Raw genomic sequence first — 19,296 nt, forward strand, 5'->3', positions numbered from 1 at the left:
AGCGGGGCTGGCGTCGTCGCATAGGCCGCTGTGCATGCTCAACGTCCATGGTCTATGAGCGCATCCTGCTCACCAGGCTCAATGACCGGCTGGAGGATGACAGCGACGGACCGCATCTCTCTCAGACACAGTACGGCTTCCGCAAGCAGCGGTGCACCCTGGACGCAGCCCGGATGATCTTCGAGGAGGGAGCTGACGCCATGCGTCATGGCCGCACGATCTCAACTGCGCCGCGCATTTGCATGGTGGTGTCGCTAGACGTGCGCAACGCGTTCAACTGCGCCAACTGGACGTCGATAGGTGCTGCGCTCCGTCGGATGCAGGTGCATCCGGAGCTACTGCGTGTGCTGGGCAGTTATTTCACCGGTCGTACCCTGCTGTACGAAACCGACCGCGGGCTGAAAACACGCAACGTCACGGCAGGCGTCCCGCAGGGTTCAATCCTTGGACCGACCCTCTGGAACGTGATGTACGACGGCGTCTTGTCGCTGGAACTTCCAGAGGGTGTGCGGAGTGTCGGCTTCGCTGACGACCTGGCGCTCATCGTGCGGGCCGCCACAGTGGAGAAAGCCAAAGCGGTCGCTGAGGAATCCGTGCAGCTAGTGATCAAGTAGGCTGGAAACTCTCTCTCTCTCTTCTGCGACGGAATAATCTGCCAGTCGAAGCAGACGATCCGGTACCTCGGGATACAGCTGCACGACCATCTGCGCTGGAGGCCTCACATAGTACGTGGTGGAACGAGCCAACCGAGTTACGCGAGTACTGCGGTCCTTGATGCCCAACCGTCGCGGAGCAACGAGCGACCGACGCAGACTGATCGCAAACGCGGTGATCTCGATCGCCCGGTATGGAGCCCCGCTATGGGCGCAGCGACCCTCCGGCCTCGAAATACAGAGCAACCAGCGGCGCCTGAACGGGATGCAGCGCACACTGGCGCAGAGTGTAGCGAGCACGTTCCGCAGCGCTTCCTACAGCGTGGCCACAGTCCTCGCCAGCATGACGCCCATCGTACTGCTGCTACAGGAGGACGAACGCTGTATAGGGCGACGATGGCCAGCGATTGGGCAGCCAACGGAGGACACCCATCCCCCTCCGCACGCGACGGCCCTGCGCAAGAAAGAGCGTCTGCGCACCATCAGCCAGTGGCAAGAGCAGTGGGCGGCTGCGGGGACGCCAGAAGCCAGCCGGTACCAGCGATGGGCCCGCCGAGTCATCCCGGACGTCACGCGCTGGGTCAGCAGGAAACATGGACGTGTGGACTTCCATCTGTCCCAGGTGCTCTCGGGACACGGCTTCTGCTGAGAGTATCTGCACATGAAGACGTTCGCACGATCCCCTGACTGCACGTGGTGCCCTGGTGCCGCGGAGTCAGCGGAGCATGCTATGTTCCACTGCCCGCGGTTCCAGAGGGAGAGAGCGGAGCTGCTGGCGGACGACGGCAGCACCCTCCTCACGCCGGACAACTTGGCGGCCGAGATGCTGCGGAGCCCGGAGTGCTGGTAGCGCTTTACCCGGGCCTGCCGAGCCGTAACGCAGCAACTTCAACAGGCGTGGCGCGTAGAGCAACGTTTGGAAGCTGAGGCTGCAGCTGCGACAGGATAAGTTTTGCACAACTTACTTGGCGAACACTTTGTTAACCGTTTGTTGTGAACCTTTCTGTTTACCATCGCTAACCGTTTGTTGTTGTTTTGCAAGAGCGGAACGGCGACTGACTGACAGTTCCCTGAGACTGTTTATACGCTTATATCCGCGGCTTGTGAATGTGCGTAGTATAAGTATAGACCTATTTGTACCATGTGAATAAAGGGCGCTGATACAGGACCCCCGCCCGCCTGCTCAGCCAGGCAGGACCCACGTCGGGGGGGAGAAACAGGATGTTTCCCGCATCGGGAAAATGTAAAAAAAAGGGTTCAGTGAAACTCGAAAAACAGCAAGAAAACAGTGTCCATCTTCATTGATCAGTCAATCACCGGTTGTAAACGAAGTGAGTTTGTTTTTCAATAGCCCAATAGTCTGTCATAGTCTTTTTCATAGCCTGTCACTTCTGTTTCCGTTGTGCTCGTGGTACACCGAAAATTTGGCTGTTGGCTGAAGCCTGAGAAAAGCTGATTCATTATATAAAAAAATACCTGATACGGATAATTGAAAGGTGCAAGGTAAGTGGTTAATTGTTGTTAACTGTGCTAACTGCGTCTCGACACAAGATGCGACCGAAAACAGTTCCTCCGACTGTAGAAAAAGCTACCACTCTAGTAGAGGAGAAGAACCTAAGATCCTTTTGTCTTGGCCGCAGAATGTCATCCGCAGAGTTTTCTGGACGACGGCTGAAAGGTCGGAAGAAGAACCGGTCCAAACCAAGGAAGAACCAACCGGGGGCCAACCCTGGCGCAGGTCCAAGCGGGCGCTTGCAGAACGAACGTGCAGGAAGTGAGCCGGAGCTCCATTGTGATCAGATAGAGGATCCGGAAGTGGTTCCATCTATCCAGCAGCAGGAGGCCTTCAGTTCAGCAGGGGGAGTTCAGATGGAGGATCACGAAGTTATCCAGGTGCGGGAGTTGCTTGGACTCGTAAATGATGTGTATACCACCAGCATGGAAGTCGACGTTAGGCGAAATAGACGAGAATTTATAGCGCGAATTACGCCCTTGGTAGAGGATTATGTTCTCCGCTTTATGCCGGATGCCAGCGACGTTCGTTCACGTGGACAAGGTGACTCTGGCCCAGCCGGACAATCGCGCGACTAGCGCAGCGAACGGAATGTTCTGATGATAATAAAAAAAACCAATAATAATGGTTCAATAACCAATAATACACCACTATGATCACTGTTTCCAGTTTGAGGGGTTCAAAACAAAAATGCGCTCTTACACAACTATTAGAAATTGCTCATCAAATCCATCAGTATCATCAAATCCCCCCATTACGTTCTCTAATCAGTTTCACTTTAAATGTATTCCATATGTCGAGGGAATATGCACAAAATATGTACCAAGTTCTAAATGAATCGATCAAGTAGGTTTCAAATAGCAGTGTGTTTGAAGCACGACGACGCAAGCGACAGGCTAGCAACGATCAGGACCGGTTCAAACTAAGGAAGGACCAACACGGGGGCCGGAGCCGGAGTATCCTAGCAACGGTGACCGTACACATAACAAAGTTTGTCGTTTTCACTTTACTACCCACAAGCGAGGGCAGATAAAATGAAGTTCAAAACCTATCTCTCGAAGGATTCGAAACTCAAGGATACTATTTCGACGCTCGGGTGGAGCAACAACGAGGATGTGTACAGCTGCTGTAGCGACGACCTCCACAAGTGGACCTCCACCAATCGGGAGATGGTGAAAGTGGCCAAGCTGCCCGAGGGATTCGTCCCGACCGACATGCACTGGCTCTACGCGAGGGGCTCGGGTGTCGCCAGCGCTACCATTGGTGCCGGGTCGGGCAGTAAGGGTGGCGAAAGTTTGCTGATATCGAGCGAAGACGGAAGGTTTGTAATACTGAACAAAAGTGCGCGTGTCGAGCGCAATGTTGCGGCCCACGCGGGAACGGTGGTGGCCTCTCGCTGGAGCCCCGACGGAGCCGGACTGCTGACGGCCGGCGAGGATGGTGTCATTAAGATTTGGTCCCGTTCCGGTATGCTACGGTCGACGGTCGTGCAAAACGAGGGCCAAATTCGGTGTGCCTGCTGGGCGCCAACGGCGACGGCCATTGCCTATAGCCAGGGATCGTTCGTAGCGATCAAACCGTTGGCCGCGAACAGTAAGCTGACCAAGTGGAGAGCCCACGACGGGATGGTGCTGTGTCTGTCGTGGTCGAACAATACGGACGTGATAGCGACCGGTGGCGAAGACTGTCGGTACAAGATCTGGGACACACAGGGCACGAACGTTTACACGAGCGTGGCCGATGACTACGCCATAACGTCGGTTGAGTTCTGTCCGGATGGTGAGCTGCTGGCCGTTGGAGGATTCAACATGGTCAAGCTTTGCCACAGCACCGGGGTAAGTTGATCATCGGGTTCGATTATGTCAGGCTGACTATGTCTTGCTCTCGCCCGCAGTGGAGCCACAGCATCGTGAGGTTCAACCAGCAGGTGATCGGTTCCTTGTTTAATATCGTTTGGTCGGCGGATGGAACACAAATAGCGTCCTCTACCAGCACTGGGACACTGCTCTTCGGGCACATCATCGAACGGGAGCTGCGGAATCGCAACCTGAAAGCGATCACCACGGGTCGCAAAACGATCTTACTGCAGGACATCGTCGCGCGTACCACCGACACGCTGGACTTTTCCGAGCGAGTCATCAAGTGGGAGCTGGGATATGGCCATTTGGTCGTCGCAACGGTTCACCAGATTCACATCTTCAACGAGCACTACATCAACACCCCGATCATCATCGACGGGCGGAGTGATATTCGCATCATCATGCTCGGCAGAAAGTAAGTACCGATGGACGTTCGGAAGAGATTCGGAATAATTGTGACTCTTTGTTTGTGATAGGAACTTCCTCCTAGTTGACCATTCCTCCATTTGGATTTATACGTACTCCGGGCGGCTGCACTTGAACCCTCGGTACCCGGGATCACAGGCCCAGATCGCGCATCTCAACAGTCGCTGTATTTCTCTCGGAATGGACTCGCTAGCGGTGCGTGATCACTCCGATCAAACGATTCTGCACGTGTTCGATCTGCTGCCCAGTGCCACCCGGCAGGAGGAACCATACAGCATCCATGCCAAGGTGGCAATTGTTGAGGTGGCCGTCTGCCGGTTCGGCAGTCCCGACGATCAGTATCTGGTGTACGTGGACGCGAACCAGGATCTGCACATTACGAACTGCACCGGCAGTTCAGAGTATGTGACGCACAAGATCGGTACACAGGTACATCGGGTAATGTGGTCCAACGACACGAACATCCTCGTTGGCCTTCACGATCTCAGCTACAGCGTGTGGTATTGTCCGGGTGAGGCCTGTGCGGATCCCACTTTGATTGCGCTCACAACGTTCACGTACGACACGAGCGAGTTCGGCAAGAACATTACGCTGGAAAACTTTGAAGGGGCCAGTGTGACGTTCCGAAGCTCCGGGGCCATTTTCACCGTCTCGGTGAAAACCTACTGCGTGATACTGCACAAACTGTTTGCCGAAAATCAGTGGGAACGGTCGCTGAAGCTGTGCCGTTTGGTACAGAATCAGCTGCTGTGGGCCACTCTGGCCGCGATGGCGTCCAAACGAAACCAGCTGGACATCAGTGAGGAAGCGTTTTGCGCCTCACTACAGATTGATAAGGTGAACTATCTGAACTACATCAAATCCATGCCGCTGTCTAGTCCGGAACATATGGCCGAAAACTCCGTCATGAATGGGCGCATCCAGGAAGCGGAAACTATACTGCTGCACAACAAGCGCATTCCAGAGGCCATTCGGTTCTGCTTGCGCATGCACCGCTGGAACAAGGCGCTCGAGGTGGCGCTGAAACACGAACAGGACGTGGATCTTGTGCTGGCGGAACGTAAGCGATACTTGCAGGCCCTGGAACGAGAGGAAAACGATCCGCAGTTTCTGGCACTGGACGCACCGTAGGATAACGGAAGGCGCTTTTAAACCATATAGTAGTCAGAGACAGAATTTTGTGTGTTTATGATGACATACTAATAAACCATTTGTTGGAACAATCCGGAGAGTGAAGTTGATGTTTGATTAGTTGTCACAGAATCGCTAGTTCGGTAGAAATTATTTCGAAAAATCTTTGTCTTGTTCCAATTACGTTCAAACACATTTTTATTGAGCCGCTTTCATCTCTTCACTAACCGTTATCGCGCTTACGCTACAAAAATATCGTGGTTCCATTATTAAATAGGTCCATATCCATACAGTTTAGTATTACTATATTTCTCTGCATCGTATCGGCTCGTGTAACACCGGCCCTCAATGATCAGCAAACTAATACCTTTCACTACTTCACATCCTTTAGCAGGGCAGCATGGGACCCCCAGATGCGCAAACCTGTCTCCAGGTTTCTTTCAAATCGTGCCAAGGCCACTTAAGGATCATCGCTTTCCCTTATTTCGGGAAGATCACTTCTGCGTCCGTTCCCTATGGGTGTCGATTAATTTAGAAAGGATTTACAATTTTGTAACATGCTTCTGCTTAACTCAAGTCAGAGTGGGAATCGGAAGCACCACTCTGGCATATCTGGCCAACAGTAAATTAAAGAGAAGCAAAAAAACCGCACACACTTAACATCCTAATCGATCGATGTCCTCCGAGCTCTGGCGCTGCCCCTCGCGAACAACACATATTGCTACCGCCTCGCACCTTTGCTAAATCTACAATGTCGTTCCGTTCCTAGGGACTTCGGTTAAGGGTCCTTTACTTGCCGCTATCACAAATTCCGGTAATACTTTGGTCGTCGTTTCCAACAACTGTTCATCGCAAAAGAAAGGTAGGCCTTCTACTGTACACTACCCCCGGGGCCACAGTCCTACCCCTCCTAGTTCCGCCGGTCCTTTACTTGATAGTGTTGTAGATGTTGTCTTCGATCGGACTAGAAACGGCCGACGAGCAGCGGCTGCTGCTGCTGTTGCTAGTGCTGCTTCCACCGCTGCGACCCGCGCCGCCACCGCCGGCCGGATTGAGGCTTACCACCGGACCACCGCCGGAAGCGAGACTGTCACACGGTGGCACATTGATCCGGATGCTGACGAACCGTTTCTCGATCGCTCGCACCGGTGCGGCCCCGGTGTTGATCGTCACCGAGTGGTGAGGCACGAGTGGGCGGCCACCGGTGCTTCCACCCGGTGGCGGTGCCGGCGCCGGTGTGTCGTTGCATATTTCGGCGTAGATACTCTCCGCCGGCACCGTCGTCACGTCCGGTTCGTGGAGCACGATCGAGTCACGCACACTGCTGTACGGTAGGTCGTCCTCCAGCACCTGCGCGCTGTTCCTTTTCCGGTTCTCGACCTCCGCCTCCTGCTGTACTCTCAGCGAAACCGACTTCAGTCGCCGATGGGCCGCTGCCGCTTCCTGTTCGCCCGACCATCCGCCTCGTTTGCCGGCACTAGGATCCTCTTCCTCGCGGTTCATGTAGCGAAGGTCTTCGAACGAGAGGATAACCTCGTTGGAGGTGCTCCGGTTCTTCCCACTGGCCGACGGTGCACCGCGCTGTTTACCCTGCTTCCCGTGGACCAGCGCTCCACTGCCACTGGCCAGATGCAGGAGCTGCTGGATGCTGGAGGACGACTTGCTGTACTGTTTCGTCTTGACGTGGAACTCACTGTACAGCTTCTGCGTCATGAAGGACTGCTGGTGGGCGGCGGTGCGCAGCGGGAAGAACAACGTGTCCCCGTCGAGCTCGGACAACCGATCGTCATCGTCATCGTCGCCACCCTCCACCGAGCCCGAAATATTGGTCACCAGGTCCGGGCGGTTTTTACCGGCCGAGGCCACTCCGTCTCGCTGGTGGCCAATGTGCTGCAGCGAGCGGGACTTCTGCATACCGGCCGTGCCGCTCCCGAGGCAAGACGTGCTGTCCGACTCGTAACCGCTGCTAAGGATCTTTTCCACACTCCCGCAACCCGGTGCCGGATTGAGGCTGACCAGCTCGTCTTCCGTGCCTCCTCCCCCACCGAGCAGGATGTCCGACGAGCTGGTGGCCCGCTGGGTGGTGACGCCGGACAGGCCGAGCGTACCGAAACGTTCCTGGATCAGCTTCGACATGTCCTTGTACCGATCGAGACTCGTCCGTTTGTCCCACTCGTCGTCGACCGTCGTCGTCGGCGAGATCGGGCGACCGTGATGGTGGCCACCGCCACCGCCGACGCCGGTCGCTTTCCCGCCGCCTCCTAGTCCCTTGAACCAGCGACTAGAGGACTTCGCCTTGCCTCCGGGACCACCGTTCGCCGTGAACACCTTCATTTTCTCGCTGAATCCACCGGCCGGCAGCGAGTGTGGCTGGTGGGTCAATTCCTGCCGCGACGATCCATCGAACGAGCGGTCATCCAAACTGTGATGATGGTGGTGCTGGTGGTGGTTTTGTTGGTGGCTATGGTGGTCTTCGTGGTGGTGGTCACTCCGGGCCCGAGCACCGCACTCGAGACTTTCCAGATCATTTTTACTTAAAAATATGATGGAATCTTCCTTCTCGTGGCCGGAACCGTTGCGATCGTGGCCACCGCCGCCGGAACCACCGCCAAACAGTCGGCCGAATGCCCGCAGGACATCGCTACCCTTCGACGACAGCTCCTTGCCGGCACCGCCACCGCTCGTGTTGGACCCGAGCGAGCTCGGACCCGTCGTGGTCGTGAGCGTGGCACTGGGCGAAACGGGCTCCCGGTCGCGGTGCTGCTGCTGTTGCTGGGCCGCCACCGCCACCATCTGCTGCAGTTCGATGGCGTTCGTCTCGTGATCGACGATGCGCAGAAAGTTGTCGCAGTTGAACTGGCAGAACTTGAGCACCGTCTGCACGTTCGGGTTGAGCAGCATGTGCTGCTCGCTCTCGAAGCCCATCGTGCACTTGGCGAACTTCATCTGCGGGGCCAGGTGCAGCTTGGTGAGCGTCAGCGTCGACGTCAGCTGCTGCTCGTCCAGCGGACACGCGATGAGGAAGTTTTCTTCGCTGCACTTCGCGATCGTCACGTACTCTGTGTAAGAAGGAGGCCGGATTAGTGAACGGATTCATTTTTCTCTGGAAATTTTCTCAACTCACCGGGTACGGTCGAGGGCAGCCCGTTTTGGGGCGAGATGAGCCGCAGATTCAGCGGCAGATTAACGTCCGACTGCATGATGAACCCGATCCGATGCACACAGTCCCGGCTGAGCTGCCGTTTCCGGTTTTGCAGCGGGTTGTTGCCGCTGTTGTGGGTGTTGTTCGTGCCGCCGCCATTCTGCTGCTGGTGATGATGGTGGCCGAAACCGGCCCCACCACCACCACCGCAGCCCGCCTTCTGCAACACGGGTGCACTGTGTTGCTCGATTTCGTAGAACTTCCCTTTGGCCGATAGCGAGACGTAGTAGATCTGAAAGAGGAGGAACGAAAAAGCGTTGTTACTATGCTACTTGTCCCCTCAGGAACAGTTGGTACGGTACCTGTCGATTGTCGTCCAGCAGCTGGGCGTACTTTCCTCGCTCCTTCTCGCGACCTCCGATGTGTCGCTCGCTGGTTAGCGACGACGTAGTATCCTTGTGACTAGCGGACGCCGTCTTGTGGTCGCCGTCCTGAAACACGGCCAGCAAACGGTACACCTGGCCTGCCTTGGCCGTCGCCTTCACGTAGTGCGCCTTGTGGCTAAAGTTGTCGGCTGTCGGGTGGGGAAAGACGGGGAAAGCGTTCGAGTGTGAACAATCCGGCCAGCTCGTGGGTTTATCCGTAGCTAGGAGGCGATACTTACGACCGTGCGATTCGGTATAGGCGGCCAGGTTTTCCAGCGAAAGAAACTTGTACACCTGATCCCGGACCAGCTGGACGATCGTCGTGTAGACGGTGGCGGACGCCGCGCCCTTCTCGTTGATGAACGAGAAGTACCCTGTGTCCGAAGAGAGAGAGAGAATGAGATGAGCGATGGGAGATTACACCTGGACACCAGTACGATAAACACATAAACGCCTAACAGACTCTATCCGCGGACCTGGAAGATTCCCATGAGTCGGTCCACACGGATCGCGTCTATCGCTGTTCTTTCTGACCGTTTTGCGGTCGGCGGTGGCAGTTCCCACATTAGCATATCAACAAAACCCATAAGTTATGGCGCGCCACAACCTGGCTAGCCCGTTCCAAATGACCAATAATTAAAGAATGTGGATGATTATGCACCAGAAACAAAGAAAAAACGGATGCTGATAGGGCGCGCGTTAGATTACATTTCTTCTCAAGTGATTGTTTTCGAGGTGAATAGGTGCAGAAAATTCCTGAACTGGACTGGCACCGGGCTGCAACTGGGCGGGTTGCATAATGGCATCCCCCGGGCGGAGATGACCGTGAGAGACATGGGCTGGGCTGGGCTGGTCAAGTCTGGGCTGATGGAACGGTCAGTTGCCTGGGCGCTTCATTAGCATCCCATGGTCTACTACCAAACAAAAAAGGGCTCCACCGAAAGATGGCGGGATCGCATGCGGGTGTGTGTGTGTGTGTGGGAGTGAAATCGGATAGTAATTAGGTTAACGGTCTCGCCTGGCCTCTGATCGGCGACCGGTATTGGATCTCCCCCGGCGCGGGGGGCCTAAAATATGGCCGCCCGCCGAGAGAGCTTCTCCGCCCATTAATAACCGTCTAATCTGTACGGCTTCTTATAATTAGCTGTCGTCTTCAATCGGCTGGCCGATGGAGGTATGTAGGAGGACCACCCCATCTCCGGGCGGACAAATGGTCCGCGGACAACGCGGGCTACCGCGTTACGCAAATGCCGCGTTGCGTGTTATCGTACTCGCATCAAGCGCGTGAGTGAGTGTGGAAATGTGGCCGCCTTCGCCATTTTGGGTAGCAGGATGCTGCCGGATAAGATCGGCTGCTCGGCTGCTCCCCGTGAGGCGCCATGTTTCGACAATCATGAGAAGCGCGGCAGAATCGCGGCGAACAAACGCCGGAGGTTGGGCCTCAGATCGCGGTGAAAGCATCGAACTCGATGGCGGATCCGCCGCCGCGCGGGGAAATCTTAGCTTTTCCCTTCGAAAAGCCAGCAAGAAAATTGGTTTTGGAAATTTATGCCAACGACGGGGCTACATAATTTTGAAACAATGTCGACAAACGCGCAAGCGCAAGAAGGTGTCGAAGAGAAAACAAGGAGGGAAAGAAAATTTCGCCCCTCCCGGTGCCCCCCACGTAATGGGTGGCATGGGGTGAAGGCAAATCGATGGTTCCTCTGTTTTCTTTGCGGCGGAGAAACGGAAGGTTAGACTTAAAAGCCCATCGAATTATAACCTTCTTCGTTCGCCGAAAGCTATTACATCAACAGGTGATCTCTCTTACGCGAGTGCGGTTCAGCCCCGGTGCTGTCCGTGGCATTGACATCACGACTTCATTGATCGCCTCTGAACCGTTTATGCTCCGAACGGCGTAATGATGGCAAACAAGTGTTGCCCGTGCCAAAAGACAGACGGTAAGCTGCCATTTTTGGCACCATTTAAAATAATGACACAACCCATTAGACGCCCCAAGGAGCTGCGCCCGAACCGAACCGAAGAACGAATCGAACAACCTAATGTCCTACTTGTGCCGCGGGCTCCGAATCGTATCGAATGACATCTTTTCTGTGCCATTCCACAGTGTAAAAACGCAGGCAAGGTACCCCGCCGCCCAAGGCCGCCAATCATCGCACGGCGATCAGACCGAGACCCTCCCAAACGCTCCCACTAGGAACAGATTTGAAAACTCAATCAATAGATAACCGTTGTGGTGAGCACACGATGCACACGATCAGCACACGATCGTCATTCGATCACCACAAAGAGCCCTCATTCATCGCCAGGGTTATGCGGTACCGTGTATGCTCTGGCCGTGGTTCAAGTTCAAACCACCGCCGTTATGTAGCATGCGGGTCGTGTTTCTTCCCTTCCGGATGTCCCCCTCTCTCTCTCCGCACCACGGATCGGATTCGGTGTTTCCTTACACGTGGCTCGTGTGCATTCTGGCGGGCGAACGGCACGACCAGCATACCGGCGAGAGCATACCGAGGGCTGAGATCTCGCAGGAGATCGATCCGATCAGTGATCGCAGACGCAGCGATTGCAGGCGACGGTATGCGTCGGTATGCACAGTATCTCCGGCTATCTGCGGGGTGCCCACATTGGTGCGGTTCTTGGAAACGGTGTTCGGTTCAACAAAGGGAGATCAAATATTGCTTTCGGCGGCAGTTGATAAGTTTTTTGCCTTATGAAATAATTTATTAAATTTAATTTACCAGGATATTGTAAGTTTTTCGTCCTCCGAGTAACAGGAGAACATCCACAAAAGCCACCAAGAGATGGCAGCTAGCAATGCACTTTGCATACTTTTGGGCGAGTGTAATCGGAGATTCGGAATCACGCCCCTTGTTACTTTACCTGTATTTAAACTAAAGTGGCCGACGGCCTCGATTTTAGATTTGTTTTGAGACACTTTTCGATCAGCGTTTACTAAAGCTACGAGCAAAAATTCTTTATGTGGACAGTCGGAACGCAACAACAGCCATTGTTGAAGCGCACGCAAATTGCGCACCGCGCGATGGATGATTACTATCCGACGTGATCCGACGGGTCCGGACCATAGGGTACCGAACATGGGCTCGAAGGGGTGGTCGGATGCCGGAGGTGTTTAGTACGTTCGTGCCGTGTTTGACAACGATCTTGACAACCAGCGTGGCCAACCACAACCTCCAGGGCACAGGCCTCCCAGATGTGTCATTGTCATAGAGACTGTCATCGTCGTCATCTATCGTATCGGTCGGGTCGGTCCGTAATTGGTTCCCTCCCTGTGCCGGTGCCGCTTCGTGTGCTTGATTAATGATGACGATGATGGTGGACAAATTCTACTCTGATATGGTACCGGTACCTACGACTGCAGCGGTGTTGTTGTTGCCGGGCACGCGGTGCACCCATCTGACGATGCATTTTTCTCGCTGCTCGATGCAAAATGGGCGACCAACGATAAGTAATGATGCCACGGCACCGGCACCGGCGCACCGCTTAAATATGCCGTTTTCCCTCGCTGCATATTTTCGCATTCAATTAAAAATACAAAAAAAAACTGCGCCATCATTTGCAACCCCCTAGAGAACGGGTGGGGAGGGAGGTCATCCTCTGGTGGTTGGGTTGCATAGTTTAGAACGCAGGGGTGCCCCCCGGTCGGAATCGCAGCAGCATCGGAAACTATTTATCTGCGCACTTTCCAGAACTCTAGCCGGCGGGCCTGTTGGTGTTGGCGAATGCCCTGACGGCATCGTTCGATTGACGCAGATTGATCGGCCGGGCAGATATGCTTGGGGCTGGGCCTCGGTGCCTCGGTAATAATATGCAATAGGGACCCCGCCTGTGGCTAACAATGGGCGATTGGTGTGAAGAAGCGGAGCGAGTGCAGCGCAACAACCGCGAACGCAATTTTCATTGCCAATTTCGCGGCGCTGCTCGGAACCGTAACACGCGCATCGGGAAAAACGCGGTTGAATGCGCAATCCGAAAGGGAGAGAGTGAAAGAGGGAGGCGAGACTGGGTACCAAAAAAAAAAATGAAAACCTTCGCATATTATGCAAATGTTTATGCTCATCATCGGCGGCGACGGCGGGCATGCATTCCGGCGTGAACTGAAGCGAAGCGAACTGGGTAGACAATTTGTTGCTGGGCGAACCACACGCCATTGCGTAGCACCATTTTCGCGGTCACGCATAGCAAGGGGGGCGGCGATAGTTTGGGGTGTTGCCGCCGGTGCTACTGGTGGCTAAAGGCGGCTGTTCAAGTCCGAAAGAAGGTGCCAACTTTAGCGATTCAAAAGGAATCGAAGTGTGCCACTAGGTGATCGTTAATTGACAAAAGTAGTAACAAAAATAAAATCACGCAGAAGATAATACTAGTTCAAAATATAGAAGATTTTGAAGTAGTAAGAAAGAAAAGCAACAGAAACAGAAACAAAGAAACATAAAAAGAACAAAAGAGAAGTGAAGCATTGCAGTTAATGCTCATAAAAAAGTTTGAAGCAAACATCAATCAAACCAAAGATATAACTCAAGCAAATTGCAACAATAAGATAGAGATCGAATAGAAAAAGTACAAACAAATCAAACTAGAAAAGTGCCTGATGGGAACTAGATTTTAAAATAATATGACTAAAAAGAAAGTAACGACAAACTAAACCGATTCAAAGCCCAGCAAACGGTTTGCGGATCGGGATCGGATAAAATAAAGTTCAAAAGAATCCCATCAAGTGTCTCGTCTTCTTTAGGTCCGCTCTGTACAAAGAAACGTTACGAAACTGACAGGCGTGTGACAATTTTTCATAACTTAACCGGCCGGCGCCGGTCGGTCTTGTTGTGAAAGTAAAATGTATGCCAACTGGCCGGGGGCGGATGTGCAGTCAAAGCCTTCGGGTCCGAAAGCCGGGTGACCCGACGGCGAAGAGGTCTTGTCACGATGTCACCCGCGTCGGCGCTGGGCGAAGGTTAGGGTGTTGCCGATTGACAAAAAAAAAAACCCCACAAACGCCACAATGGGCCGCGAGCGACACCGTGACCGAAGGCGAGATTTTCGCGTGACTTATGAGGAGCCCAAGCCCCCGCTTCCCGGTCACCTTTGTGCCGCGGGGAAGCGGCCCATCTGATCGTTGAGACCATGTTAAAAGGCCAATCATTAACCGAAGTGGTGCGAGGCCAATTAAAATACGGAGATAAAATGGGTTGGTCACCGAAAAAAAAAGCTCCGATGGTGATGTAACTCCGATTGTCGTGTCGCGTCGAGCGGCACATCAATTCCGTGTCGTTATTTGTGTTGTAGTTGTAAAACCGGGTGCCTCAGAAGCGCTTAAGCCCGTTGTGGGAATAAAATTTACAGCCGTCACCTTCGGCCATTTAGGGCGTGTCTTGTGTTCAAGACAATAACTTTGTCGGTCGGTGATGATCGCGATAGGCAGAAGACTTTGAGTAGCGTCTTGAAGGTTAATATTCAAAAGTAAAAAAAAATTGAAAAAATGATTGAAGCGTTATACGACCCAAATGTATATCTTCTTTAAACTTGGTTAGGCTAATGCCAGAAGTAAAATGGAAAATTCTACAATAGAGTTCCTAGGAGCAATACTCGCAAGAAATATCTATCTTCATCATAAAAGATTAACTCAATAAAGGAATACGCCAAGAAGTCCAATCGTCTATCTCTGGAGCTTTCAGCTCCCGACTTACCTGGAAAGTCCTGCGGTATCTTGTAGCCTTTCTTCCGGTTGGTGGAGGCCTTCGTGTTGAACACGTGGTAGCTCTTGTAGCCCTTCATGTACCGATAGAGCAGGAACAGGTCCCCGCCGCTGGCGCCAGCCGTCGTCGTCGTTCCGATGCCACCTTTAATTTTTTTCGACTTCTTCAACCCGCCGGCCGGTCGTTCCGCCGTGCTGCTTGATTCGGCCGAACTGGAAGACGTCATCGTGTGGTCTCCGTTGCCCGACCCCGCCGCCGCCACCGCCGTCGCTGCCGCCGTTGGTGAGGACGTGTACGAAAGGCGGATGACACGTGGCAACGAGAACCGCTCCAAGAACTGTTCCGCAATCAGCGGCTCGGTGGTGGTGACGGACTCGTTCGACAGCTTCGAGCCCTTGCTTTCACCGGTGGAGCAGTCACCGCCACCACCTGCTCCGCCGCCCCCGCCACCCCCGGACGACAAGGAGTTGAGCTTGTAGCGCTGTCGCTGGCGCAGCAGAGCTGCATTCTCGAGCTCGTTCCGGCGCGCAAGCCGCGCGTTTTCAAACTCCGCCACCGAGAACATGTTGGCGCTAGTGTCGTGCGAGTTGAAGCGCCGCAGTTTCGGTTTGCTACCGTCTCGGCCCCCGCCACCCGGCGCCAGGATCTGTAGCGGCAGGTTGGTCTGCGAGTTGAAGGTGGACGATGCGGCGGCCAGTGAGTTCGGTGGTTGACCGTTGGTACCCGTTCCGGGCGTCCCAACACCACCCCCGCCGAGTCCACCACCGACCGCCTGCAGGTTGTGGCCGATTTTGGCCAGCAGATACATCGGGCTTTGCTTGAACTTTCCGCCGCCACCGCCGGCCGCCGCCTTCTTTCCACCGCCACCCGTCGTTGCTGCCGCCGCCGCCACCAGTTGCTGCTGGAGCTGCTTCTGCTGGGCCGGCGTCGGGGTCGGCATGTGCGGGCTCGACTCGATCAGCCAGTTGGCCAGGTGCCGCTGGCGCTCGAACTCGATACTGGCACGCTGCTGCATTTCGGTCATCTTCCTGCCGTTGCCGGTCGTGATCAGCAATACTGTGCGCGCGCGGAGGGAAAGGAAGGAAAGAGCACAGAAACACACATTAGGGAAACGAAAGCGCACGTTCGAAACGAAGGTGACATTAATCATAAGGCCAGCCGAGCGGCAGGCAACCCCGCGCAAAACATATTGGCACTGGCCGTACTTTCACGCTCACGCCATTAATACCGCTCACGACGAAATTGAAACTGAAACCTGCTCCCGCGCCCAATACTTCCGCGTCCAAACGGGGCCCCAGCTAGGACCCCTCCTTTCGTTTTGCCATTATTTGATATTTATTAAAATATATTCCTGGCATACCCCGGTCCAGTTTCCGGTGTGGATCGTGCGCCGGGCGAGTGAAATCGATCGCCGGGCGTCGCCGCCGGTTACTCCCCTTTATGCGCTTGCCGGGGCCAGGACCCGATACAACATGGCACGCGGCACGACCCAACCCACACCGTTTAGAAGGGCGCGAACGCGTGAAGAACACGGCACAGTTTTCAGGGCGCCCAAAGAAAGTATGTCCCCCCCCCCGGGCGGCGACAATGCTTTGGGGGTCCTTTTGTTGCTCGAGGATCGATGCGCGCGATGGCGGACCGGAGTAAGCGATTTAATCGCAATTAAGTTGTCAACGCCGCCTTACACGGGGACACACCTCGGATGCTCGGATGTTTATGGGGGTCCCCGGAGGGGCTTCGCCGGGGCAAAACCATTTCGATTCCATGTTGGAGGCTGTTGCGGTTCGATTGGCGAAGAGTATGCTTTACACTTTGTTTTGTTAGAAAAAAGGGGCGAAGAATTAAGTGATGGAATTTTTCGAACTAAATTTGTGTCACACAGAAAAGCGGCCATTTTGAGGTCGAGTAACGTGCCAAAAAATCGTAACACTTAACACGGAGTTCGCAATTCGGATAATTCACTGCTGATTGGAGGTTGCCCATTTTATCGGCATTTTTGGAATCGCCAACGAAGTTCCTTTCATCTTGTTCACACCACTTCGGTTAATGGGCACTTTCCCGGCTGATCGTCTTTTAAGAATAAAGTCTACTTGACCCATCGCGGCCAATGCTTACGGTTTGTAGCTTGACCACCGCCAACGAAAGCCGCATCGCGCCATGTTGGATGCTTCACGTTCACCAGCTTCACCAGCAGCAGGACGTGCATCGTCGTGTCTGTTTTATCCGACTCACTTCACCACTCGATGCAATTCGCGCACTTACTGATTCCCCGACCGATCGGCTGACTGACTCGAGTCCGACTCCGGCTCCGGGAATTTGTCTCGGAACGCCGTGTTATCGCCTCGCGCCCAAACTTTTGGCGCCACGCCGATCGAAGCGGATCGGATGTGCCGAATGCGTTCCAAGCACGCACGCTCTCCGCCGGTGCACTTCGCGCTTAACGGTGCGTACTGTTTTTTCATCAACAAACGCTTTCGATTAATCCGAAAGGAGCCGTCCGCCGGCACTGGGCCGGCGCCACGTGGACTACTAATTAGCTCATTTGCGTCCCCCATTAGGCTCGGACTTTACTATCCTGCCCCGATTGTGGTTATCGGAGCAGTTCTCTTCTCCGTAAAGTTTCTCCCGTTTACCAAACGATAAATGTCCGAAAACGTCCGAAACGACGCTCCGTATCGCTAGCGATTTTTCTAGCCGTAAATCAATCAAGCCCACACCACGGGGCGCGCTGGTTCGCGTGTCTTTCGGTTGCCAATATATCGGCCCGGCGCGTTTTGAAAGCCACCACCATTCCCTTTGATTGCGGCGTGCGAACTAATTGCGAGACGTCTGCAAATAATTCACACCACGCCAGCGTATTTCTTAAGATGCACCAACGAACCACACTAATAGGCCCCGCTCCCCCGTGGTTCGGGCGGGCGATGGGCAATCAAATCGAATAGATTATAAAAAATGCCCAACACTCAAGACAGCGCGCGGCGCACCAACGCAAGAGAGATGAGAAATAAAGACTCACATTTCAGCACCATCACCAGCCACTGCACGAGGTTCGGGCGGCCACCGGAGGCGATCAGCGAAACTAAACAGCTACGCCACGCTTTCGATTTTAATTTATGGGAATGAATCATGGCGATTGCAGTTGCATACTGCACTGCGGACTTGCGACTCCACCAAGCACACTCACTCGTCTGCCGGCTCGCCCATTGCGCGCCTCACACATTACGGCGGACTGAGACGGATTTTTGCTGCGTTCGGCGGTCCGCAAAAAAACTTGCCAACACAGCTCGTTCGCTTCCTTGCGCTTCTGATGCGTTTTGAAATTGAATTAAAAGCAAAATAAGTGCCACCGCCGAATCTGAGCCCTCAGCCGATTGAAACGTACACCGCCGGTCGAAAGTGTTTGGACGGCCTGGGAGCTGCGACGGCCATTAATGGGAAGTTGTGTGAAAAAGGAAATTCCAACAAACCAATTGTCGTGGCTGGCTCAATACTTTCGAACGTCACGGTAATGCGATCACACGCGAACACCTTGGCGGCGCCCGCAAATGGCGCAACCTTCCGAGGCCACCCACCACTGAGTAAACGCCTTAATTGCACATTTTGCCCTCGGAGCCGCGGTCAGCAGAAACATGAGACGAAAAGTGGCGTCGGAAGTGCAAGAAGGACCCCCCGGGCACTCGGCTGGCTGGCTGGCTGGCTAGCTGGCGATGGAAGTCACGCGTCGCGGGGGTTTGGTGTCAATTTTATTTTCACTTATATTTCTCGCTCATTTTTTCGACCGCACCGCACCGTTGCTGGGGCGTCGCTGGCTGTTGATTGGTGGGCCACCTTTCGGGATGACGTTAATGATTCCGGCGAAACAGTCGGGGGGAGCCCGGTGTTCGGTTTACTACTGATCCGTACCGTTTTTAGTTGCCGTTTTTTTCGGCCGGCGAATTTTGTATCAAACCAAACCGATGGGTGAAGCGAAAAGTTGTTACAACTTTCGTTAAACCAAACTTTGGGGCTTTCAATGTTTGTCGCTTCTTAAAATGAGGCGCCGTTGGGGATAAAGTGTTTCCTTTCTAACGACCAAACTATTGTCAAAACCAATTCCAATCCGCATTGTGTAAAACTATGTCCCCGAACTTGTCGTTAGGCCCCAGTTGATTGCACTAAGCGTGGCGTAGTTGCAATGCATTATTCATGGGGCGCGTTTGACTCTTGCTTTCGCGGCTTCTGTTGCCGATTTTTGATTAGTTTTTCGCGCGAGTTTTTTGTGTGGTGTGTCATGTGCACCATGCGAGAGAGGAAGAGAGAGAGAGAGAAAAGGGAAAAAGGAACCAGCTGAGCCGCGTCCCGTAAGTGATGTATCACGTGCCGTTGCGCGCGAATGGGTTTTTCGGCGGGTTTCGCTCATTATCATACGCCGCCGGGAAAGTGATGATGCGCCA

General features: G+C 54.1%; 2 protein-coding genes across 2 annotated transcripts; one reads left to right on the forward strand and one right to left on the reverse strand.

The window, feature by feature from the left end:
- Nucleotides 1-3,200: 3,200 nt before the first annotated feature.
- Nucleotides 3,201-5,582, forward strand: LOC128270874 (intraflagellar transport protein 80 homolog). The gene is made up of 3 exons (XM_053008299.1): nt 3,201-4,001; nt 4,061-4,440; nt 4,502-5,582. Exons 1-3 carry the CDS (start codon nt 3,201-3,203, stop codon nt 5,580-5,582), a joined length of 2,262 nt encoding a protein of 753 aa, XP_052864259.1.
- A 927-nt stretch (nt 5,583-6,509) lies between these two features.
- Nucleotides 6,510-17,069, reverse strand: LOC128270875 (uncharacterized). Its single transcript, XM_053008301.1, has 6 exons — nt 16,979-17,069; nt 14,855-15,919; nt 9,392-9,523; nt 9,087-9,298; nt 8,707-9,016; nt 6,510-8,641 (listed from the first exon to the last, which is right to left on the reverse strand). The coding sequence occupies exons 1-6, from the start codon at nt 17,067-17,069 to the stop codon at nt 6,510-6,512; spliced, it is 3,942 nt and encodes a 1,313-aa protein (XP_052864261.1).
- Nucleotides 17,070-19,296: the final 2,227 nt, after the last annotated feature.

The sequence above is a fragment of the Anopheles cruzii genome, chromosome 3 (genome assembly GCF_943734635.1).
Source record: "Anopheles cruzii chromosome 3, idAnoCruzAS_RS32_06, whole genome shotgun sequence".
Lineage (NCBI taxonomy): Eukaryota > Metazoa > Arthropoda > Insecta > Diptera > Culicidae > Anopheles > Anopheles cruzii.